The sequence below is a fragment of the Erithacus rubecula genome (genome assembly GCF_903797595.1).
Source record: "Erithacus rubecula genome assembly, chromosome: 1".
Taxonomy (NCBI): Eukaryota; Metazoa; Chordata; class Aves; order Passeriformes; family Muscicapidae; genus Erithacus; species Erithacus rubecula.
The window spans coordinates 107953248-107979546 of NC_136658.1; the positions used below are offsets into that span (position 1 = coordinate 107953248).

A 26299-nucleotide genomic window follows, 5' to 3' on the forward strand; every position below is an offset into this window, starting at 1 on the left:
TCAGAAACTCTACTTGGAATATGTACAGAAAAAGAAATAAAGCATTTAGCAGAATTAAAATGAAACTTGCTATGTTTACAGGCTCAGCCTGAAACTCTCAGACATGTAATATGAAGGGTGGCATGTGGGCTGGTAAAAATCACTGAGTGGGACACACCACAAACACCCCTCTGTGTGTTATGGGAACAGGTATTTAAGAGAGGGCAGTAGGAGCTGATCCTTGCAAATGCCAGTGCCCCTGTTCACTCAGAGCTCCTGATTAACCCCAGCACTTAATTTCTGCACTCAGCAGTGCTGTGTGGCACTGCAGTGAGCAGCCTGTCACCAGCTGCCACAGAGGACATGACACGGTGTCATTTTCTGCCTACTTCTAATTCCCAACAGCTTTTCACAGGATAATACTTCATAAATGGTCTCCACACAGAAATTCCTGAGCAATTGCCCCCTGTGGGGCTGTTCAGGCAGGAAATAAAAGATGGCATCCAGTGAAGGATGGAGACTGTCCTTAGTGATGTATTTACAGGAATATTTTAAAATATCTTTTACAGCAGTAGCCAGATTAAGTTCTAGCTGGGCTTTGGCCCTTCTAATTTCTCCTTGCATAATCCCACAACATCCTTGTAGTCCTGCTGGTTTGCCTGCCCCTTCTTCCAAAGGGTTTTTTCCTACACCCTGTTTTGTTCCCTGTGTTCCAGCCAAAGCTCCCTGCTCAGCCAGGCCAGTCCTTCTGCCCCTCTGGCTCATCCTTTGGCACATGGGGATGGATGTCCTGCTCCTGCTGTGCCTTCAGGATTTCATTAGGAATCTCTGTGCTTTCCTGAGTTCCTCAGCCCTTCAGGGCTGCTCCCAAGAGACTCTGCCCATCCAGCTCCCAAGCACAGTCTGCACTCCACAAGTCCAGGGTGGAATTCTGCTGCCACCTCTGCATCTCCCCAAGAACCAAACCCTCTAATTCCATGTTCACTGTGCCCAAGAGGATCTCCAGCTGTCACATTACCCACCAGCCCTTCCCTGTTCACAGATCCAGTGGGGCATCACCACTGCTTGGTTCCCTCACCAGCAGTGTCAGGAATCTCCTCCCACACACCCCAGGAACCCCTTGGACTGTTTCCTCTGCTCTGTTCTATTTCCAGCAGATATCTGGCAAGTTGAAGTCTCCCACAGGAACAAGGAGCATTGATCACAAGACTTCCCATGGAATATTTCATCCTGGCTGGGTGGTCTGTAACAGACTCCCACCAGGATATCTCCTTTGTTGGCCCTCCCCCTGATTCTTAGAATCCCAAAATCCACCCAGCACTGTGTAAACAGGTCAGGCAAGATCTCCTCTGTGAGGATCACTGGGGTGGCACAGGTCAGGATGTACCACACTTCCCTGCAGGAACAAATGTTTAATAAAACATTCCTTTCTGCTGAGAACACAGAGTTTGACAAAAGTGTGGATGGAGCTGTCAATCACCTGAAACATCCAGTTCCTGGGCTCAAGTTCATTATCTCACTTACATAATCAGCTCTCCCTGTTACATGTGCACATATTCCTCTCTTTTAATGAAAATAGGTGCTTTGTGTCCTAAATTCTAAGACCTGAAGAGGATTTCAGCACCAGTCTTCTTCCACTCCCTTTGACCTGCAACAGTGGAATCTTCCCAATTTCTTAAAAGCAGAATCTGCTTTCCAAATCTTTTATTTAATTGTAAATAATAATGCTTCAAGTTATTTCTAAAAAACTTCAGGGTTTTTCAGATTATATGCAAGTTTCCAGTAAGAAAAACAACAAAAGAAATATGAAGGACCTAAAGTCTTAACTAATGCACTCAGTAACCAAAGCAACATCTCAAAACAAGCCAAAATAGAACAAGGAGGCCAACAGGACACTGAAGTCTTCCTGCAATCCCAACAAAAATCATACATTCAGTTTTCAAGTGATCTTTAGAAACCTTTAGCCTCTTACACTTTTAGCCAGGCTGTGACTGGTTCAAATGGTAATAGTGGCATTGATTTCAAAGAATTTATGGCTCTTTTTCTATGGCTATAAAACTGAGGATTTGAAAATTGAGGATTTGAAGCCTTCAGAATCTTGCTGGCCTTATTATTCTTCCAAGTGAAGCCTCCAGAGCTTCACAAAGTGCTGCTTAACACAACAGCACCTGCATGCTCATTAACCTGGGAATGTGTTTTATACCAGCCTGTTATAATTTATCTCCACGTAAAGAGAAAAAAAGTCAACCTGAGACTACATTAAAAACCTTTGCAGTAGATGAAAACATAATTGGGATGGATTTTAAATGCTTCTGTCCCTCAGCAGTGACAAAAGAGAGATCATTAGTTAATTTGTGAGCTAGGGAGGGAAAAATTTATTATCTCATCTATGTGTTTCACAGAATTTCCAGAGAATTAATTCTTTACTGGGATACTACAGTCTGAAAGCATTCCTTAGAATAGTAACTTCCAGCTAAATGCTGCCAGCAGAAGGCTGGAAAAAGGACTGTATCTAACAAAAAAAGGAGTGACCAAAACATTCCCAGAGCTGAAATTTTCTCAGAAACACCCATGGAGGAGCAGATTTTTGGCTACCGTAACACAATACAAAATTACAGTACAGGAGGACATGCTGCAGGCTAAAAACACAAAATGAGACAGTATAAAAGCAGAGGAACAGGCAGAGATAACAAGAAATCCAAGGAATGAATGCAGCTAAACTGGCCTAGATGGGACAGAACAGCATCCTGCAAGATACCAGTGTGGAAATGTCAGCAAAGTTACCTCATTTGGAACACTGGAAGGGATTGTCAGGGTGGTATTTGGTAAATGGTGTTGGTAAACACAAAACATGAACCCTGAAGGTATTTAATGCCAGGGATGTCACTCTCTGACCTCAGCCTGGACCAGAAGTCTCCAACCCAGGAGTAATTTGGCAAAGGCAGTCCTTTGCCTGCTTGCAAAGAGTGTTTGAACTGCCTGTAATATTCACAAATACTTTGAGAGTCTTGAAATAACCAAGGCACGTTGTGCTAAAGGGATTTCATCTTGTGCCTTGTTTAAAAACTGTTCACAGCTACGAATATTATTTAGAATAGCTCAAATTCTTAATTTCTCAAATCTGACAGCCATATAGGTTCATATCTGCTCGTGATTATGCCTGGAAATTCTGCAGAACTGTACAAAAGCTTTTTGAGAAAAAACAGCAACAAAAATTACGCAAACAGGCTGTGCAAGGAATTTGGTTTTCCTTCTGAAGTAAAGATTGATTTTGCTTTCACAGGTAAACTTTACTTTCAGGGAAAGTTCAGCTAGTCTTCCTAAAATAAGTGACTTGATTCAAAGCCTTCCAGAGCACAGGCTTAGTTCAGATGTCCTGAGTTTAACAGATACACACAGTCTGTGTCTGTATTGGTAAATCAGAGCCTGTGCAGGGGCCAGGATAACTGGGAAACAATTTTCTTCCCTGCTAAATGGCAGAGCTGGAGCCCAGCACAGCCACAGCTTTTCCAGACAGTTTTTGAGTCGTGTAAAAGTCAGTGCAGGGGCCATTCCTATCAGCCCCAGCTGTCTGAGGACTAACAGAGCTGATCCTGGCACTATTTATTTCACTAGGATAGACACAGCCATGGAGTCTTGGAAAAGTCTGTGAATTTTTGACTGCTGGGGGCCAGAAGATGCATCAGGTCCCTCTTATCTACCCTGCTGCCATGAGCTTTTGGGCTTCTCAAGGGTTTGCTGACATTGAGCTGCCTCGAACCTGCAAGACTTCAGCATCCTGATGGGAATAATGCATTTACAGAATGTGCAGACCTCACTCAGGGACACCAAGAGAAATTCACAGTCATGGCAGAAAGCTGTGCAGTTTGAACCAAAGCTTGCCAAGGTGTCTAATGTGAGTGTGGTGGATTCATTTTGGGTTGAAAATCCAGACCCATGAAAATCAGTGACAAAATTCCCATCAGCTTGGAACCAAAACTCCCCCTGCCAAATTTACAGAGGTGAGAATCCCAAAATAACAGTTTCATTGATGTTCAGATCAACTGATTCCCATGTTGTGCATGTAGACTTAGGGATGAGAACAAAACTGATTAGACCTGCAGCATTACAAGGTCATTTGTGTATTTTTTGGAGAGCTCTACCAGAGTGTGCTGCAGATATAATAAACACCTCTGGATGAGGCAGTCACAGGTGTTTTAACACAGCAGCCCAAGCTTTGACCTGTGGACAGCTCTAGCACTCCTTTAACAATCACTTTAGGGACAGATCCTGCTTTCACAATTTAATTAAAAATGAGCCTCGGAGCGCTTTGATTATTTTCAGTTGCAGGAGGTAGATCAAACAGATAATGAACAGAGCTAGTATCCCAAAATATCACAAATACTAAGGATTTAAAGACACTGCAAAAGAATATTTTTTTCAACCATTCAGTGACAGCTTGACCATGTCTAACTGCATGTGCTATCCAGTGCTGCTTCCAAATGGGACCACACGTTTAGTGCAGATTCAGAATCTGCCTTTTCCTCCTGTCATTACAGTTTTCAGATATGAGACCAGCTCGACAAGTAAAGCACCAGAATTCTAAATTCAGACAGAAACAAAAATAATTACTTGAATCACTTTAGGTTTCTTTTAAAAAAGTATCCATATTAAAAAGATATCTTTACCTTATTAATACATTTACAGACTTTTAGCCAGAAGGGGTAATTCTGTGGAAAAGAATTGCAAAATAATACATAGAAAACTGCAAAGATGAAATTTAAAAAGATGAGAGAATCCTATTTTCTTTGCATTCCTCATTTTGCATCTCACTACCTTGTCAACTAGAGATGACATTACACTATTCTGGCCACCAGGACTGGCATCCCAGTGACCTTAACCCAAAATTGGTTTTCATAAGGAAAGCTCCTGCAGCCAAGTTTCTTGTTACAGTTACACTGCCTCGGTATTGATAATCTGTGGTGAAAAATTCCCTTCTAGTTCTTCTTCCTAGTTAAAGCTAGAAAGTGTAATGAAAACATGACCCAACCCAACGGGACTGATTGGTTTAACACTGTATGTCCACTATCCCATTGTGGCTCTCCATGGGCTCGGCCAGGACAGCATCTGGCTGGGACTGGGGGCCAGCCTGCCACAGTGAGACAATGTCAAGTGCCTTCTATTGCATGTCTAAAGTTCTCCTACTGCCTTGGTTCAGCTGCTTTTCCTTTACCTCTCCGCTCGGATTTTGTATCTGAGGACAAAATAGGCAATCAGGCGCAGAGAAAAGAAGAAAATCCCAAGGACAATGAAGTCCAGGTAAAGTTTGGCATTTTCTACATCCAGTTCTTTCAGGATGGCCTCTGATTTTTGGAAGTGGCAGGTGTCATCTTTGTCACAATGCAGATCTTCTCGGTCCAGCCCGTAGATGGAGAGGATGACTCCTTCGAACCCGTATCTGGAAAGAAGAAGGAGGGATTACAAGGCAAACCCTGGTGATCTGGTCAGAAGTGCATCACAATCCCTGTGAGAGCTCAGCTGGAACGCTGAGGGGGTCAATATTGCTCTGACACATCTGTCTTGGGGCACAGTTCCATCCCTGCTGCAATCAGGCACATCACATGTCATGGGCATTTTACATAAGAGGGAACAAGGGCAGGAGTTTTGCCTTTAACTGCTGCCAGTTAGTGCACAGTGCAATTTCTCCAAAAGAAAAAATGTTAAATCAGAAAGCAGCATAACTTCAGCACACATTCAGAAACCCTCCATTTAAAAGTGACATCATTATTTTGCTTCTTTTTTTTTTTTTAATTTTAAACAAGCAACAGGGATATAATTATGGCTTCAAGTCAGAAATATGTTAAAACCAGCATCAATCTAGAATGTCCTTTCCCCTTCCCTGCACTAATGGGTTCACTGATAATATTCCCAGTATTTGCTCTTGCAAGGAAATAAACCATCATGGATCTCATAAATATGAAAGTTCCCTCTGGCTCCAGGAGACCCCACATGAGCCAGGCAATGGTTTAAGGCTTCACCTTGAATTCTAAGTATTAATTAGGGTGGGTGCAGTCTCATTATCTTTGATAGGAATCTGTGTAAGACCTCACTTGGCAACAAAGGGGATTTTTTTTTTCCTGGGATTTCTCAGTAATAGTGCAGCTTGGGCAGGATGGGGAAATGGGGCATGGGAAAATTGCCCTCTCCTAATTTCAGCTATAAACATTTCAGTTTCCAGTCTAAATTATCCCTCTGTAGGTTTCCTGGTGGGAATTGTCCCATCCTAAGACAGATGTGTCAGACAGACAGCATATGAGGTGCCTATGGATCTTAAAGCAGCAGTTTAAATTAGAGGTGACACAAATCCTGTGCCTTTTGTGGCAGTGCTATTGCAAAACTTAAAAACAGGTCTTTATCCAAAAAACCTATCTAGGATACAGCAGTGAATTATACAACATATTCTTCCAAAATGAGGTGCTAGCATCAATTTCTCAGCTGGTGATGTCCTTATTATTTCATAAATCCACTATTGCAAAATCCAGGAAGATTTTCATGCTGTGCACTCCCACTGAATTCAGAATTCAAATCCCACTGACGTGGACTTGTGGGCAGTAACCTGTTCCTATTTATTTCACAACACATCCAACTTAAAATGCAGTGAGATAATGTGGTTTACATCATATGTATGAGTATGTTTATACTCTAAAAGAACATGCTGTGAACAGTCTCTGGCACCCAAAATAACCAAGCAAAGAGAAACAAACAGCATTTCTAGGTGGGAGAGGGTGAAGGCTCCCCAGCAGTACCTGACATAGGAAATGTAGGACATCCACTGGAGGTATGTTGGGATGGTATCAAAGCTGACAAAAAACCCAGAGAACAGAAGGACTGGGATGGCAGTAACTGGGCCCACAAAAGTTGCCACCTGTGAAGAGAAGGAACAGAGTTTCTCTTGTCAGAAAGACAGAGAAAAAGTAAAAATAAACTTGCTCTTCTATTACTCTTGGGAATAATTCTACTCCCCCAAATTATCACTGTTTGAAATACTAGAAAATTGCTGATTTTTCTTTGAGATTTCTTGTGAGGGGAAGAGCAGAAGAACAGGGATGATGCAGTAAGGTGATGCTGGTCTCCATGGGGTGGCACAGAGAGGGAATTAAGTGTTCTGCTGCAGAAATCTTGACAGCATCAATGCATATTGATGTGAGAGTCATCTGTTACCACCAGCAGCACAGAGCAGCTGTGCTCTGGAGTGGTCACCTCAGCACATCTCCTGCCAGGAGTTACATGGCCACCTTCAGTCATGCCAACAGCTGCCATTCTCCCTCCCTTTACAGAAATTTGGGGTTTAGGCAAGCCTTTTTCTACCCTTCTTTCTACAGCTTTTTTTGGACATGCAAGGAAGAACCTTCTCCTGAGTTACTGTGGAAAATTTCTAGTTTGTGGGGATGCAGAAACACATCAGTCCTGTGGTTTGGGATGAACAGCAAGTGCTAATCCACCCAAGCAGGGGAAGCACAGCCCCTTCAGGTGGGGCAGGAAATTCAGAGCCTCACATCCAGGACATTTCTGTGCTCTGGTGTGAGAGGGGAGCATCAAGAACTCTGCTGCAGCAGGAAACCTTCTCCCTGCCACCTCTCAACAAACATCCTGGGGACTCAGCAGCTGTGACAGGGAGCAGAGTGAGGACACAGCAGAGCTCCTGTGAGACCACAAAAAACCATCAGTGTTGGGACCCTGAAGCCTGGCCATTTTGACCTTTCTGTGCTGTCAGATCCTCAGGGGATCACTGCTTTTGTCTTGAGACCTTGGAGAAGGCTTCCAAATTTGAGTGATGGAGTTGGAATCACTAGTGTGTAGTTAGAATATTTGTGTGTAATGCCACGTGGTGAAGGGTTTGCAATTTGGAATTTTAGAATATAGTAATAAGACAAAAGGGAGGTTTTAGGGTGGAGGTTTTTTCTTCCTTCTTGGTTTTGGGTGGTATTTTTTAAATTAGATAAAAAGGACTGCACTGTGAGTCACAGACGTTTAATCCTTAGGTCAAAAGTACAAATAATGTGTTAGCTTTTTATTTGGACTCTTTAGCTTTAAAAGACCTTGTAATGAGGGAAATACAACTCCATTTTCTCTCTTTTAACTTAACTAGAAGTGTTGTAGCACACACTATACTCTAAATAAAAATTTATAAACAACTGAGTCCAAATACGAAACTTCGTCTCTCGTATTTTAACCCCAACTAACTAAAAGGAAAAAAAAAAAAAAAAAGCCCAAAAAACCCACGAGTCCATCAGTACCTGGAGGGATGTGGAGGCTGCCCCTATGAGCAGGCCCAGGGACTGAGCCACCAGGGATGTCATGGTCCCCAGGGCTGCGAAGAGGACGAAGCGCAGCGCGTCCGAGGGCTGGGATGTCATCCAGTACACGATGCTGCAGTAAGCCACAGGGAACATGATCTGCAGGGACATGCACTGGGAGTTAGCCCCTGGCAGCCACACACCCACTGCTGCTCTGAGCAGCACAGAAATGTGGGGGGGTTCTAATTGATCCACAGCCTTTCCATGGCATGACAGGCGTGTGATTCCTGACATCACGGGATGTTTTTCTACCTGGGCATTTGGGAACAGATTCCACTCCCATCCCTTCACAATCCCCCTCCTGCAAATAAGCAAAGCTGGTCATGTGTTTATTAAAATAATGTTGGGTTAAGTCTCAGCTTTTGTGAAGTCCTGAACTCTCAGGGTGTTTCTGATTCATCACTGAATATGGACATTTCCCCCATTATTCCAATGGACAAAATACCAGTACTAATTCTCTTGGCATGTGATCTTACCATTCATGAATTTAAGTGGTTTTAGTTTATAGAAGAGTAGAGCATGTACCTGAAAAGGAACATCAGCCATGGTTTTGGCGAGGTAATAGGCTTTCAGGCTGTACCAGTAGTTCAGATGCTCTCTGAGAAACACTCCCATCTCAAGGGGAACTGCAGAGAGCACAGATTATGCAGTTATTGGCAGGGTGCAATAGTGCTTCACATAAAAACAACACAGTTCATCCACATCTAATCCTGCACTGCTGCAGTCCCAGGGTGGGACTGGGACATAGCAGCAAAAGTTTCAGTGATTTGTAATGAAATGTAAATGCTCAGCCCCTAGAGCTGGTCACTGTTGAGACTATGGATCAGTCTACTCAGATGAGCTGAACTTCCGTTCAAGAGGATATTTCAATTAAAAGTGGTGTCAAAACTTAAAGAACTTGGTTATTCCTTTTGGTCCAACAGGGAATCCAAAGAAACAGCACTCCTAAAGTATGAAACACTCCATTCTGTAGGGGCTTGCTTCTGACACCACATGAATAATCTGATTTTATGCAGGATTCATAACTTGGAAGCCCCAGAGAAATTATTCCATCCTCCCTAAGTCCAACCACTAGCTCAGGGCATGGCTGAGGTGCACTGGGATAAGGAGAAATTCCAGTCCAGGACTGTAACCCTGAACTGTGTGTGCTGGAAAACACTGGGAAAACTGGGGAGGGAGAAGTGCCACTGGCCAAGCCAGCTCCTGCTTGCACAGGAGTGCTTCTCTGGGCGCAAGATCTCTCCCCCCACCTGCCCTAGAAATCAACCACAAGTCAAATGTTGTCTTACACAAAACCAGACACATCCCAACACCCTGCACCCCTCCTGCAAGCCCGAGCTGGGACAGGGCCAAGCACTCACAGGTGAGGACAGTCGGCATGAGCGCAGCAAACATGAGGAACAGCATGGAGAAAAAGAGGAATCCCGAGTTGCTGAGCACTTTCTTGGCTTCATTGCCAATGCCCAAGTAGAGCAATCCAATGAGCAGCCCAATGCCAATGTGTGAGGTGATCCTCAAGTGTGTCAGGACCTGTGAAAAGCATTTGTCAGAATGTCTGGTCTCAAAATCAGTGGAGTGATCAGTGTGGCTGAAATCAGATGGATTGCAGGAAAATAGCACTTATGTCCAGAAAAATCTTATGTATAAATCATTGAATGGTTTGGATTGGGAGGGACCTTAAAGATCATCTACTTCCAATGCCCTGCCATGAGAAATGTTCATTTCCTACTGGGTAAGAAAAATTATGAGCTTCCCATGGAAATTTCTTCCAGGTAATACAGGCAGGAACTGTAAATGCTGCAGCCTGAAATCTCACTGTTTGACAGTATCATGGAGCCACTAGCTCTTATTCATCAGGGGAGACTTTCTGACTAAAAGATAAATTTCCCCAGAGCAGAAAAGAAACAGAAAAGGCATTTCAGGCTTGCACAGACCAAAGCAACTTCATGAGGAATAAATTAGCTTCCTGTGCCTTCTCTGAAGCACGGTATTTCCACAACTAGCTTGGAAGAACAAAAGAAATAATAACATTGGGAACAACTGCGTGCCTTCAGAATTTAGCAAGATAAAAAAAAATATGAAAAACAACATTGTCCTTCAATCTATGCATCAGCAAATCAATTACAGTTTCTCCTGATGTTAATTCATTAATTAATCCTTGTTGACAAATGAACTTATAAAAAGCAGGAAGGGAGAACAAGTTATGGCAAGGAAGTAAACTTTTTATCTACCCATTTTCTATTTCCAAAAATGAAGACCTCAGGTAGTAACTTTATATCACACTGAAATTATTATCTCTGCCATCCTGAATTTTCTGTAAAACCTGATTTTGTGATACAGCATTAAACCTCCCACTCACTTTTGGGATTAACATCTGTATGAGGAAGCTGCCAGCACAGAGGGGATTTAAACTTTGGTTTTTTAGGCCAGGTGCTTCTGAGTGCTGTGCAGAAAGCTGCTGCTCACAAGGAAGATGGGAGAGGTAACAGCAAGACTGAAAGATCAGCCTCTTCCCTTTGAAATTCTGTGATAATTCATGGGCTGCTGGACACCTTTGAGGTGCAGTGCACTGCCTCACACCCAGCTGAACAGACCTTTTGGCTATAAAAGTTTTTATAAAGCCTTTCTTACTGAGTCCCTCATGATGGTGAGGAAAGTTCTTTTGAAGAGGATGCAGAACTGGGTCAGGCAGCTGGCAGAGAAACTGTGGCAGCCTTCTGTGGAGGAGGAGTCCTGCAGAAACACACCACAGAATAAACAAAAAGAATAAACAAAAATGGGCTTTTCATTCACAAAAGCCCATTCACATCAGCTGAGTGGGCCCAGAGACTCCTCCACTGGCTGAGGATTTAAATTCCCTCCTGTTGGAACCCTGGCCACGGAGAATTTTAGACTTTCTATGCTGACAGACACTGAACCCCAGGAGAACACTGCATTCAACCTGAGGCTGTGAAAAAAGCTTCCAAAAATTAAATAATAAAACTAAAATTATAAGTGTGTAATTTAAATAAATCATATAGTAAAAAAACTAAAGTTTAAAGTTTTAAACTATAATATGTCATTGGATACTGCTGGGAACCAGGGAAGAAGCAGCCTGAGAAACCCAAAGTTTCAAGTCTGCTTTTTCCCTGGCTCCCAGCAATGACAATCCAATGACAATAAAACATACATAAAACAAAATAAAAGTTTTAAAACAAAAACTAGTCCTTCTTCTTCATAAGTTTAAGTAACACTGTAAAATTATACAAAAAGTGCACACTGCGAACCTCAAGTAACTAATTATTGAATTAAAAATAATAATCATTTTTATATTATAAAAAATAAAATATAAAAAATATGGTTCCAATCTTAGGCTCAAGTGCTGTGGAACTCACAGTTTGTGAGGCTGTAATATAGATCAGAATTAATAAGCTTTTAAATCCGAACAAAAAAAAAATCCCGTCGCGCGCATTTAATCCTGAGCTGCCAAAAAAAAAAAAAGTAATTTAGAATTAAAAATGATGCACTTAGTACCTCCTCAGAGGGCCGGTGCCACAGGAAGGGGTTGAGCTCGTTCTCCCCAGGCACGTCTCTCTTGTAGTCCGTGTCACAGATCCTCTCCCTCACCGCCCGCACCAGGCGGCTGCTCTGGTCCCCGTACTCTCCCGAGGCCACCTCCATAACTGCAAAACCAGCAGGTGGAAACTGCTTGTTATTGAATCCACTTGATGCTGCAGCACTGACAAAGCCAGATTATTGATTTTATCTTTTTTTTTTTTTTTTTTTTTTTTTTTTTTTTTTTTTTTTTTTTAGTACAGGCTTTAAAATGCCACGTGCAATTTTAGCTTTTTTAATTTAAATGCCTCTTTCCATAAATCTTCAAAGACATTTCTTTATCCTAGAAGTTAAATGAACCAGTTCAGAGGAAAGGCAGTGAATGCAGGTAACAAAAAATGACAAAAGTCTATTTATTTTTGTGGCGCTTCCCTTTTTTTAATTAAGAAACAACACTAAAAAAACCCTCAATGCTCCAACCTGTACAATACTGCAGCAGTACTGCTCAAGATAAAAATAAAACAACCAGAACACAGAATTCACATAAAAGAGCTACTAATATTAATTACTATGAAACACTAAAGAATATGCTTTATCTTTCATTTCCTGAACTTGGACTTCTAGCAGAGAGAAATACTCATTAAATTGCACCACTAGATGGCATTCAAATTACTCAGAAAAAAAAAAAAATCTGATTAGTTTTATTTTGAATTTTGGTTCATATTCGGACAAAGCACGTAAGATTATGTGTACAGAAATATAAATCACACCATGGTTCCCTTCACCCTGAAGGTGATGCTCAAATACAAAATAAATGAAATAAACTATTCAAGCTGTCCTTACCAAAATCTGCTGGGTTGTGGTAGGTGGGACAATTCAACCCCAAATCTCTCAAGTAAGGGACAAGGTTTGTTACCTTCCCACGGTAAATGCACTGACCTTGACTTAGAACATAGAGCTGGAAAACAAGAAGAAAAGAAAAAAAAAAAAGAAAATAGACAAAAAAATATATGAGAAAAAGTGAAATAGTATCAAAATATTTGAACCTGTTGCCTAATAGCATCTCCTTGTCCCTGTGGGAAGAACACCTTGGGAAGATCTGTCACCACTTGAAATTAACTTTGCCTGGAATTACAGCTAATGGAAAATTCAGTGCCTGGAGTTTGAATTCTGCACACATTGCCTGCAGGACTTCAAACACATTAACACAGAAACACACTAATTCCAGCCTTGGAAAATGCTGAAAATAGGCAAGGAGCTGGAGAGCCAAGCCATCTAATTTCCACACATTATGGATATTTTGGGCTGGTGATGCAGGAGTGGAAGGAGAGCTGGGACAGCACAGCCACAGCAAACTGCTCAATCACTGTCACTTTTAGCACGATATTACTTTAAATAAACCTCCCTGCCAGACTGGCAATCTGCAAGAGTTTGTTCACCTGTGGTGGTGGAGGTTTTCTCTCAGCTCTCACAGGACTAATCTAAACCCTCTAACAAGACTAAAATACATTTTTATCTAATCTAAATACACATGGTCCACATGCCATTGTTAGAGAAAAGTTCTCCAACTGACTTAATTCCAATTAATTTTCAATACTAAATTTGATTATTGTTATTTCATGTGAATTAACTCTGCTCACTCTAAACCTGTGTACCTAGGATGAGAATATATGCTTGAAACATTGCAAACATTGACACTGCAGCTCTCCTGCTTTTATATTGCTCTGATTTACTTCACTGACAGCCCTGTGCACAGGAGCAGTGCTGGGTGAAGGCATGATAATCCACCAGTGCAACAATCATGATTTCACAAACCTAACAGCGTCTTCACAAACATTACACATAAATAAAGGAAACAGGCAGAGAAGAAGAAAAAAAATCAAAAAGTATATTTCGCTGTTTGCTGTTTATTTAATTTATTTATATTATTTGTAGCCATCAACTAGATGGCTCAATCATGTTTTTTGATTAAGGAGTGTAGCTTGAAAGCACAACCACCCCAAATTACACATGAAGAGAAAGTTTGAGAGCAATACCTGGTCAAAGAGCTCAAACAGTTTTGCACTGGGCTGGTGAATGGTGCAGATGATGGACCTGCCACCCTGGGCCAAAGCTTTCATCAGAGAGACCACCTGGAAGCATGATGCACTATCCAAGCCACTGGGAAAAACCAAACAAGTTTGTCATCCACAGGCACCACTCCAAACCAGCACATGCATTTGCTACTTGGTCTCCCATTATTATTATCCTTTTACAAATTTTCTCTGTAGCAGTTTCATTTTATCATATGCCAACCTTATGCTTGTATTTCTCCATCAGGCTTTTAATTAAGTTGGAAGCACGCCTGAGAATGAAAAAGAATATTCTCAAAGCTGCCTTGAGGGACATCTTCATTTTAGGGCTGCAGATTTAAATGCTCCCTACTTTAATGAATAGATACATATTCATGGCTTTCCCAGACTGATCACATTCATTACCAAAAGTCACATTTTAAAATGTTGATATTCAAGCTGTCTTTGCTTGAAAAATAAAATCCATGCCACAATATTTTCCTCTCTCTTTCCCTTTCTCCTGCAATTTGTGTCTGCTTTAAATATTTTCTACAGCCCCACAGCCCAGCAGTTGCAGCAGTGACCCAAGGCACCAAATTATTTCAGTGCTTGCAAAACGAGCCTTTTCCAAGGATTTGGAGGTAAACAACTTTCCTGAAGCTTTGTTCTACTATTTAAAATGCCATTTGTCTATCTTTAATTTCTGGCCTTGCAGCATACCTGGTTGGTTCATCAAAGAACATGACAGGAGGGTTGTTCACCAGCTCCAGAGCAATGGCCAGGCGCTTCCTCTGGCCCCCAGACAGACTCCCAGTCCTGGTGTTGGCACACGTCAGCAAGCCCAGGGCTGTCAGGATTTCCTTCACCTGGAGGGAACAGAACATTCCACAGCACATGAAAAACCCTCCAGCCTCATCACTGATTTCCATGGAGGTTGTGAACCAGCTCATGACTTTGTTTCATCACCCACTTAAAGCCTTTTTCCATCTAATGTGTTTTTTTATTTTATTAGATCAGAGTTAACAATCTGCCATTTATTGTTTAAACCCAGATTCTGCTTGTTTGTCCTACATGACCTCACTCAGTAAGGAGGTGAAAAAGGAGTGGAAATCAGTTCTTCTGCAGCTGTGTATTTATGGATATGGCACTGGCATCAAAAGATGCAGCATGTGAGGGGTTCTTACAGAGTGAAACCAAAAGCTTCTTTCAGCAGAACTCTGGGAATGTCTCTACAAGGGACTCTAACAAAAACCAGTGGTTTCTGCAGAGCAGTGACCTGCTTTATCTCATCTGTTCTTCACAGTCTCCTCTTTCAAGTGCAGCCATTGATTTCAAGTGTTTTCACTCCACTCAGAGTCAATTAAGTTGTCACAGGTGCTCTCAGATTTTGGGATTTCCTCAAGGCACAGCCTCAGGAAGGGCACAGCTGGTCCCAGGGGTTTTGGAGCAAAAGGAGAGCAATTCCAGGCACTGTGATTTTTTCTGTTTCAGTGACTGTAGATCTGGTTTGGTGGCCCTATATTAGGGAAATATCTCCTTGGCCTCAGTAAAAGCATGGACACAAAAATGAGTGAATCCATGAGCTATATTGCCCATGTAATTAAGAAACTTCACCACTTCAAAGGTAGAAAGCAGCACAGAGATTTAAATGTAAATTCCTGTTTCACTGAAGTTTAGAAAACAGAGCCCACCAATTTTCAAATTATCAACTGCTTGGATGGAGAGAGTTTTCCAGAAAGAATGCCTGACCTGGTGAAAATTGGTGATACCAACCAGGGCCTGACCCTTTGCTTGTCCTGATTTTGGTTTCCTGGAGTTCCCTCTCCCACTAAGAGGGAGTAAAAAAAATAACAAAAATAACAAAACCCACTCAGCTTTGTTTCTCAGAGGAAAAAAGCCCAACTACCTCATTCCTTTTATCTCTAGGAAGGGTAAACAGGACTCAGCACAAGCAAGGACAATTAGAAATATAAACTGTGGTTCACTGGAGTGTTTTCACTTGTCCCTGCTTTAAACAAGAGTCTGCAATCCTGCTAGCACAAGTGTTTAAATTCATAACATTTATCTGTGATAAACATTTACACTCCAATTTACAACAATAAAATGAATTATCTTCTCCTGCACAGGCCAGTAACACTAACCAGAAAATTCTTCCTACACATTGAATAAACACAGCATAGTTTTTAACTCAAAGAGCTGCTTGTAATTACAGTGACAGTGTGAACAAATGAATTAACTTGCTTGTCCTAACTTCACTAAAGTGTAGATGAACTAAGGCTTCCAAAGTACAACTAAGTTAACACCTCTTTCTATATAAATTTATTTTCCAATAAAAAACAACCAGTGTTTACCAAACATAAGCTGTAAATTTCCCTTTCTGATTTTCAAGGATTCTTTAGAGTCTGAAGAAATGCCAATTGCTCCAATTTGGAAATGAACACACACAAGGGACAGTCACAAAAACAGCTGCTCTGCCTAGGAATTGTCACAGTTTTCATATTTCAGTTTTCATATTCCAGGACAAGTTGTGCTTTTCCCCATGGATGAATTAGAGCTCCTAGTGCAGGTCCAGCTGGGTGATTTATCTCACCCCACATGAGCCCCCAGACATGCACATAAGAGAATCCAAGGTGCATTAACAGGAATCCTGCAAAACCTATGGATTTGTTTCAGTGAATCTTTTATAATTTTCCAGTCTCATACTGGAATTAGCTTTCATGGAGACTGCAGTGAACATTCCCTCCCAATGACACATGTCAGCCTAGAGGTTATGATTTATTCTGGCATTACAAGTCCAGTGCAGTCCAGTATTAGATAAATGTCTGCTTTTCAGAGCTCACTTCTTGGCATGCCCCAAATTCTAGTTTGATTGGCAGTGTACATACCATTTCCCTCCTCCCTTCATCTTTCTCTTGAAGTTTCAGATGAGCAGATACCTGGAATGCAAAACAATGGAATTTGATTTTGAGCTGGTCCAAAGCACAGCCACCACTTAGAGCAGATGTCCCAGGCACAAGACTCCAAGGTACCACTTAAAGAACTTATTTTAGCCCAGTCAGAAAATCTGAACTTGAACTACAATGTTCCAGTCACAAGCATCACTTGCTCCATCATCAAGCATTTATTTTTCTGTGCAGTAAATAACTGAGTCTGATTTGACTTAGGCAAAGCACCTGACAAAAAATGCATTAGAAAAAAAGGCCATTCTGAGCTTTACAGGAAGATGGGAGAGTGACATATTTTGCACATCCAAAAAACTTCCCAGGCAGTGCTAGAAACACAGTTTATTTGTGCTTCATTCAACTGTAGGGATAAGTGAGCTCTGCCACTCTCCAGGATGCAAACAAGTGGGCACAAATAAATAATCTTGTGAAAGATGTCATCTGCTATCTTGAAAGGCAGCTCCACAAAACATCATGATTAACCTTTATTAAAAGCAATTAATCTGTTAAGTAATTATTTTTTGTCAGAGCCTTGATTGATTAATTTTAGACAGCAACTATAATCTGGGCCCAATTCTGCAAAAGTGGTCCCGTGGGATTCTGATTAAAACACTCAAGTAAACAAAAGAGAAGAAAAACTTCTCCACAGAAAAGAGCCTTTGCAGAAAATTAGCCACATAAAAACTGGAGTGATTTCCTTTGGCCTTAAAATTTGTGAATTCAGCTGGCACAGTGTGAGCAACCTAAGCCTTATTTTGATAATAATTTCTCAGAAAAACTGGCACATTACTCAGGCTGAGGTACAGACACTTGCAAACTGGTCAAGTGGCAATTCATAAACTTCCTGATGCGATGCAGAACAATGAGAAGAATTTACACTGCCTGTACATCTTGGACTTATTCTGTTCCTGGTTTTTATTTTTCCCCATGAAGAAATGAAAGATATTTCATAAAATGCCTTTATTTTTAAAAAAGGAACAAAAGAGTAGAAGTGGCAGAGAGATCACACTGAAGAGTAAATAGCAATTTTCAGTCAGAACATGAAAGATGAGAAAGAGAGATGAGGTTACTCATCCACCACCCAAGCAAACAGATGGTTTCTACAAAGGCTCATCTGGGAAGAATTTCAGGTTCTATTCTCTAGGAGATCTAAGGAGCAGACACTTAGATCTCCTTCCAAATCATAATGCTCGGCACAAACTGGAAATTATAAAGCCAAAGAATCCCTAGAAGGATGAGCCTGAAATGGAAAATTGAAGGCTGTTTTGTTTTGAAGGACAGGTGTCTGCCAATAAAGGCAAAAGCTGTTTTTTGAAATAAAGAATGTAAACCCCATTCCTCCAAATTATTATTATAATTTTGAAATTATGGGGCTTTTAGGCAAAGATATGGGAATTAGGAATAACAGGTTTTTTATTAGGAAAATAAAAATAGAAATGCAGTATTACAAAGAACAATCTCAACTTTGACAGAGTCAGAATACAACTTGACACCCTGTCAGTCAGTCAGGGTGTTGGTAGCAGTCTAATTAAATGGTGGCTATAGTCTTCTTGCAATGGCAGATGTGGCTTAGTTGAAACAGTGGTTCTATAGAAGGGTGCAGTTTTCTTCTGAAGGTTTAGGGATGATGTGGGAAAGGTTTGGTTTTCTTCTGGAATTTAGTGGAAAGATGGTAACTTGCTGTCTAAAATCTCAGTTTTTTATTAGGTAGGAAAGGCTTGGCTCTTTTCCTTGGCTGGAACATCTCTTAATGGGATGATATAATTTTATGACTAACACAGTGGGACTCAATGAGCCAGCAGCAGATGATATCTCCTGGAGGGAGGATGGGCTGTAGAAAAGATAAAGATGATTGCCCCAGCTGGTTTAAAGATGGCCCATTAGCAGATAATATGTGCCACAGAGATAAGGGTCAATGCCCCACCTGGCTGCAACAGATGGTGGCAGAATACACATTGCTGGCCACATCCTGTATTGCAGCCCAAGACAAAGACATCAACAAATTCCAAGAACTTTTCATTGAGCGGAATTAGACAGCACAGCCAGGAGTAAGACCAAGGGCACAACACAAACCATTTTTCCCTTTTCTCCTGCTCAGATAAATGAGAACAAGAAGAATAACTCACCATCATAGCTTCCTGGACAGTGAGGTGAGGGAGGAGCATGTCATCCTGCATGATGTAGCAGGAGACTTTGCGGAAGGAGCGCAGGTCGCGGGGCTGCCCGTTGATGAGGATTTCTCCTTTCATCCCCGTCTCTCTGAAACCAAACAAACAACCAGGGGTGAATCCTGCCTTCACATGATGACCGAGCACGTGGAAGTCTTGGGTATTATTGTTATTGCCACCATGAAATAAATTTGATAGGCTGGAGAGAAATTAAATTATTTCCTGATCATGCTTTCTTTCATATAAAGCTTCACGCCCTGTTGCTGGAAATTTTACTCAAAATGTGTGCTGTCATATATAAATATCTGAAAAAATATCAAGAAGTTAAAGTTGGGGTTTTTTTAGGTTTGTCTATCCTGTTCCTTATGCCCCAAATGACAACAAGACAGAGACAGCTTGTATGGCCACACAAGAGGGGAATTAGAAATATGAAGCCCAGTCACTGAGTTTTGGTGTAGAAGACATCAACATTATGAAGTGGTGACTAAAAAGAGTAGATTTTTCAAGTGTTTATGTGATTTAAAAAACATCACAAACATAAGACACTGAGTCAGATTTGTTACACGGCCAAAAAAGGATATTTTCTTTATATGTATGTTTTTTGGATTTTAAATTGCGTCTTAATTTTGGATCAGATCTGTTAAGAGATAAATCCCAAGTGACCAAAACAGGACACAGAGAAAAAAAGATAAGCAATAAGAATCTAATTCAAAATCTTTGAAGTGCCTGTTTTTGACAAACCCTAGGCTAAAATATCTTCTGCTGTTGTGTCTATGGAGCCCTCAGGCTCAGTGATCTTATCTTAATTTGGGATTTTCATTGGTACTGACCTGTACCCTGCCAGAATATTCATAAGTGTTGACTTCCCAGCTCCTGAAGGTCCCATAATTGCAACGAGTTCTCCACTGCTGAACTTCCCTGAAATTCCTTTCAAAAGGGTCTTATAACCTGGAAGAAAGAAATAAGAAAAGATCACTGAACCCTTAATCACATCTGGGGAGAAATGAAAGTTCATTTCCACTGAATATTGGTGACAAACAGGCGTTAACAGCCACATCCTGAGAGGCTGATGCCAATATCAGCATGCTTCAATAACTATCAAAAATAACCATTAAAATCCAAATTGTGAGTGGGAGCAGCAGCTTCCTGCCGTGACACAAATGGGATTACAGGGTCTCACACTCTTGGCTCGCTGCAGGATGATTTTTAAACAGTGCTAAGAGGCCTTGCTGCCATTCTCTGAGTGTCCTCTCAGAACATTTTACCAGGATGCAGTTCAAACAGCCAATACTCCACAGATAACAGTCTTGGAACAGGCTGCCCTCCAATCCCTGCAGTTTTAATGCCAAAATTCTGCCCTCTCACCAAACCATCAACTTCTTAGAGAGAGCAATAGCCAGGATCTCAAAGACTTTTGCCCTTTCCCATAAAAGAAATGGAAAAAATGTCTTGTATGAAAAGAAATCCAGCAAAACAAGATACACAAACATCTTCATTCCCTTGCCACAAGAACTCTCTTAGCAGAGGAACTCTAAAGGATTTCCTCAACAGGGAGACTGACCACAATGACTGTAAAAACAATTTCTAGGAAAACTCTTATTCTGGATTAAGAACATGCGGGGTTTTTTTTTCTCATTTAGATTAATCCATTTGAAAACTTCATGCCACTATAATTACATCCTCAGGCAAAGATGTTCTAGAGTGACAACACCACCTCCTTCAAGCATTTCAACTTATTTCTGAGTTAATTATCTTTGCCAGTAAACCTTTATTAAAAGCCTTGACTCCATGTTATTCTAAGTGTAAGCAAACCATGCTCCAGTGAGAATTCCAGATTTGGACCAGTTGCATCCACCTTGCCCTGCAGGATTTCCATGTAAAGGCATAAAAACTGTGTAAGGAAGGTCGTGAGAGCCCTGACCAGCATTTAAATTTTTCAGGATCTCTTTTCATTTTGGTTTTTTTTTTAGATGTTTTGTTTCATTTTGTTTGGTTTTTTTTTGTTTGGTTTTTTGTTTGGTTGAGGGTTTTTTGGCTGCTTGCTTTCTTTTAATTAGCAGTGTCTCTAGTTAAAGCTTTTAATAATTAAAAAAATGCTAAGTAAGGTGTCAAAACCCAACCTCATATGTTGACAATATTGATGTGGTTCAATTAAAACCACAACAGAAGGGTGGAAAATCCATTTATATGCAGAGTCAGGATTTGGCAATCCATTTTGCCACACTGGTGGATACTCAGGCAGAATGTAAATTCCATATGTAAACTATCCCAGACCTCTGATCATTAGCACAAGCTGTAGCTGGAAGATGAAAATGCTGTAAAAAAATCACATTGTCTGCAAGCTCCTAGAAAAAAAAAAGCATTGTGAGTTATCTTCAGATTTCTCTTTCTTCCTAACTTAATTATTTGTTTTCATCTCCACTTATTCTCTCTAAATTTTCTTCTTGTCACCATTCTGGATTCACACTCCTCCTATGCCACAAGAGAGCAAACTTTGCACCAAAAATATTTTCATGCTGCTGTAAGGTGTCCAAAATCCACAGCAAATTCTCTTCCCTGAGCACATCCCAGCCCAGGGGCAATGCAAAACCTCTCTCGAAATATCTGATCACACTGTTTTCATGGCAGATGTCCTAGAAAATGTAACTGACTAAATGGATCAAAAATAACCATTTTCTTGAGTGCCTTTTTTTTTTTTAATTTTTTTTTTTTTTTTAACAAGCCAGTGATTTTTCACTATAAATCTTACCCTGGACCTAAAGGGAACAACTTTTTTGGAAGCCATGAGGCAGCAGGGGTGTGAAAATAGCAGAGTATCCACACTGGCTGTTTATGGCACAATTCCTGAAAAGGAAAGCAAGGACAATCTCTCAAAAGGAACAGAGACTTTAAAGAGAGAAATCCCCAAGGTTGACCAGCTTGTCCTTCACACCAATGCCACTACCCACAGCAGCATCTGAAGGGAGAGTGCAAGGAACAATCAGGCCTTTCAGACATGGCAATATTTAATAAACAGGATATGTAGAGACAAAATCCTTCCTTCTACCTCTCCAGTGTAATGAGAACCAGCTCCCTCCCAGTCCTGTTAAACCTGTAAGGGACTCAAGTATTAGAATGTACCACCAATTATTTGCATTATATACCAGGCAGTAAATACTGCACAAACTTGTGAGGGAAGATAAAAAGTGCCATCAATGAGGGACATACAAACTAAAACACAGATTCAGCAGCTGCAAATGTGTGTTAACATAGATATCATTACCTAAAACTGAAAACTTTCCTCTCCCTATGTGTGAGATTTAACATCATATACATTAAAGTCACTCTTTCAGAGTTTCACAAATGATTGGTTTACCTTTAACTGCAGTATCTTCCCCCTCGTGACCTGCACGTGTTTCTGTCCCTCTGATGGAGTTTTCCTTTTTAAGTATCCTGCACACAGTGTTAAATCAGAGCAGGACCCATCACAGAGACACAGAATCAACTTGAAAAAGATTTCCAAGATCATCAAGTCCAAGCTTTGTCTGGTCATCATGCTGTCAACCAGCACAGAGCACTGAGTGCCACATCCAGTGAACACCTCCAGGGATGGGGGCTCCACACCTCCCTGAGCAGCCCCTGCCAATGCTTCACCACCTTTTCCATGAAGAAATTCTTCCTGAAATTCTCAGCAAGTCATTTGCAATACAGTAGAGAAATATGCTTTAAGAAGAAATAAAAGAAAAGCCCCAAAACTATGAATATTAGATTAGGATCCTAATCACTGGCATTTTAAGTCGCTACAAACTCAAACCCGTCTCTTCCTTTGACTGGAAGCCCATAATAAGCTTTTCCATTACAAAGGTTAATTTAGCAAACCCACAAAAAGATTTGACACTGTGGCAGTAGTGTGGTGCCCCAGTATAATCCTTCATGAGGAATTAAAGTCCCCTAAGTAACCACAGTCTTCCCTTTCAGAATATCGAGGCTAGTCTTCAACTGAATCTGTTGACCTAAAACTTTTATACCAGGCCACATGTCTTTCATGAGAAACAGATTATGCATTTGGAGGGGATTGTATTCTCACAGTACAGGGGCTGTTTCACATCCATGTCTGACATATATCAGGAATTTCAACTCCTTTGCCTCGTTCTCCCTCAGCCCCTGCAGCAGGTGGTGCCTTCAGAGGCTCCCTGGAACAGAGGCTGGACAGAGTTAATAATAAAGTAGGGATTTATTAAAAGGCCTTCAAAGGATTCACCTTGGGCAGTGCAAGAGCCTGACCATGGCTACATCCAAGATGGATGATGGGTAATGAGTTTTCACACTTTTATAATTTTTGGTCCATTTCCATCTTTGGGTTAATTGTCCAATTCCAGCTCCAGGTTCTGCAGTCCCACCCTCCCAGATTCTCTCCTCCATTTGCTGTTTGCACTTTTTGGGGCTGAAGCTGCAGCGTGTCCTTGGTTCTGGGGCTGGACAAGGATTGTTTCGTGTGACTGAGCTGGGAGGAGAACTTGTAACACTCTGTATGAAGTTCAGAGTTATATACTAATGCAGTACTGAATCTGAAAAATATGAAATCTAAAACTTAAGGCATCACAAGGAGTTTGGATATGGCAGAGTTTAATTGAAGACTCAAAGCCAACTCAGGCCAGAGTGGATGCACATTCAGTTCCAGCATCACAGCAGTTCTCTCCCTTTGGACTCAACTTACATCCAGAACAAGTATAACATTGTGACTTCCTCATTTCTCACTTCTCCTAAAACTGTTTCAATTTCCAATGGAAATCAGCATGGATCTTTCAGTTTTCCTATGTCCCCTGCTGAAGTTACTGTGACACAACCTTTAAATTCATATATTTATATATAAAACTTATATATTTATGATACTCGTGGGAATTTTAATATCAGTTTTCAAGAGCTGCTTAAAATACAGATTTGACATTAACACACCATCACGAACCAAAGCAACCCCTCAGCAAATTTCTCAGCCCAACCCCTTAAAAATAGAGCACAGCAGAAGCAAATCAAAACTGAAAAAGAAAGTTCTAGTGATACAAAACTTTTTGGTCTGAATTTCACAGCTCACATTACATTTCAGTGTTCAAATGCTTTTTCTGAGAAGCAGAATGTGTTTTGTTGTCCCATATTAGGATTCCCCATGAAATCAAATGTGAGGCACTGTGATATTTAACAAATTCACAGCTGAACCACCTGCCTGGCCTGGCCAGACCCCCATTCCAGAGGTGGAATTCCTGGCAGCAGCACAGAGCCCACAAAAGCCCCTTTTTCACTAAATGGACAGAGATGACCTCGTGTCTCTGATGAAGATGCTTAGGGAGTTCTCCTTGCTCAAGTCAACAAAACTTTTACTACTGGAATCAGCAAGGGAGAAATATGCTGATGGTTTTATCTGCTTCCTTCCATGGGGAGATCTGGTTTTACCATCCCACAGAAATTATGATTAATCTGGAAAGAAGCAAGCAATCCCCTCCTCATCCTCAGGGTAGGAGCAATGCTTCAGGATGTGTCTGAATCAGCACCAATTAAAACACAACCAAAACCCACTCCTGCCTCACAATGAATTTCCTCAGGTAAATACCACCTCTAAATTTTTGACTGAAATGCTTCATTCATTTGCATTTCCATCACCAGTAATCCCCATTTGTTACTCAAAGAAATGTCACACAGGCTTGTGGAAGTTTCTAGGTGTTGTAACCTATTTCTGCCTCCATCAGGAGGCAGCCAGACCCCGTCTCAGGTCCCAGGTGAGCACAGCAGGCTTTCCCTGCTCGCTGCAATTAGAGCAGGATTTGCCCTTCCCAATGTATTTGAATTTCTTCTCTTCCATCACAAGCTCATCTGGAGGCAGGAAATCACTGCTGGTGCCCTGCAAGTGCCACTGGCCTGAAACTGCTTAAAGTTTCACAGAAAATTTGCTGATGTAAAAGGTAACACAGGAGATTTCAATTCAAGCAGCATGAGTTTGGCAAGACTGTGAAAAACTGGAAACTGAGCCACAAAGAAATCAGCATTTGGCACTTAAAAATCAAAACCAGAGACATCATAACCTGCTCTTTCTGCACTCCCTGCCAGGCAGAAATGAAGAATTCCTTTATTAAAAATTAATTATACAAGGACTATATTTCTGCATCTTTTTGTGGTGCTTTTTTTAGCTAGGACGTATTCCTGCTCAGAAATATCCAGCTGGAAATGCAGAAGACATTTCTGGCATCTGCTGTATTACTTACCTGCCTTACTTTAATGCTTTCAACAAGAAACATACTTTTTAAACAGCAGTTTAAATTTCAGTCCACAAATTTGTTCTCTTACTGTACTATCAGCCAAATTGTTTCTTAAATCATGACAAGAAACCACAGCAATTTCTTGGCACTGTATATTGACCCATTTAATAATCCCCATTGTATTTTCCTATTCTGAAGTTTATAGGTCAGTCCTCACCTCACCTCCTTTGATATCAATTAAAAAATCTCCAAACTTCTGCAGAAGTCCAGGGAATTCTCCAGCACAAAACTGAAATAAGGGGATGTGGAACAAAGCCGTCAGATCTTTCCCCTTGAGGCAGGAGTAAGGAATCCTCCTATTAAGGAAAAAATGATCCTGGAAACTCCCTGACTCCCTGCTGCCCCTGAGATCCACCAGATCAATGGCCAAAGGCCCCTCCCTGGATTATGAACTGGACAACAACTGCACAAGTAAGGGAAAAATGGGATAACTTGGTCCTATGTCATAGTAAGGGGAGTTAGTGACCTGTGGCTGAGAGAGGGACTTGCAGAGTCCACCCAGATGTTGGAAACATCCTCAGGTGACCTGTCAGGGATTTCATTTGTAGATTTGTATCAGAAAACTGAGCAGGTGGGAAACACTGACAGAAACTCTACAGAAAAGCATAAGGTGAGAAACAAACTCACACACACAGGTTTTTCTCACTCCAGAGAAGCCACTTTCAGAGTAAAATATATTTGTGTTCACTAGAAGGGACTACACCAATCTGCTTCATCCAGTGGTAAGATGAAGTAACCTGGGGCTTTTCACCTAAACCAGCATTAGATCAAAGGCAGGGTGTTTCCCTAAACTGGAATATAGTCAGGGAGGTGTTTGCCATATATTTCTAATTCTGCTTTAACCAGCCGGGGCACCGTGTTCCCCACCCACTACTTGAGTACAGAATACTTTCCTCTCACTGTTATCAACAGGGTTTGTAAATGTTTCAGTTTGTAAATTCTCAGTTGAAAGGGATTATCTGTATCATTTGATGATTATTTGAATAATTTGGATTTTAAAAA

General features: G+C 41.1%; 1 protein-coding gene across 2 annotated transcripts in view; it reads right to left on the reverse strand.

Moving 5' to 3' along the window:
- Nucleotides 1–272: 272 nt before the first annotated feature.
- Nucleotides 273–26299, reverse strand: part of ABCG1 (ATP binding cassette subfamily G member 1) — a 53749-nt gene continuing 27722 nt past the window's right edge. For both annotated transcript variants that reach the window (XM_079333454.1, XM_079333455.1), the window contains exons 3-15: nt 19841–19958; nt 18969–19101; nt 16786–16836; nt 14621–14766; nt 13886–14009; nt 12693–12807; nt 11829–11977; nt 10947–11048; nt 9677–9845; nt 8841–8941; nt 8256–8414; nt 6765–6883; nt 273–5416 (exon numbers count right to left, since the gene is read on the reverse strand). In XM_079333454.1, the coding sequence (XP_079189580.1) occupies nt 5188–5416; nt 6765–6883; nt 8256–8414; nt 8841–8941; nt 9677–9845; nt 10947–11048; nt 11829–11977; nt 12693–12807; nt 13886–14009; nt 14621–14766; nt 16786–16836; nt 18969–19101; nt 19841–19958 (1715 nt within the window). In that variant the 3' untranslated portion in view covers nt 273–5187. The remainder of the gene's footprint in view (nt 5417–6764; nt 6884–8255; nt 8415–8840; nt 8942–9676; nt 9846–10946; nt 11049–11828; nt 11978–12692; nt 12808–13885; nt 14010–14620; nt 14767–16785; nt 16837–18968; nt 19102–19840; nt 19959–26299) is intronic.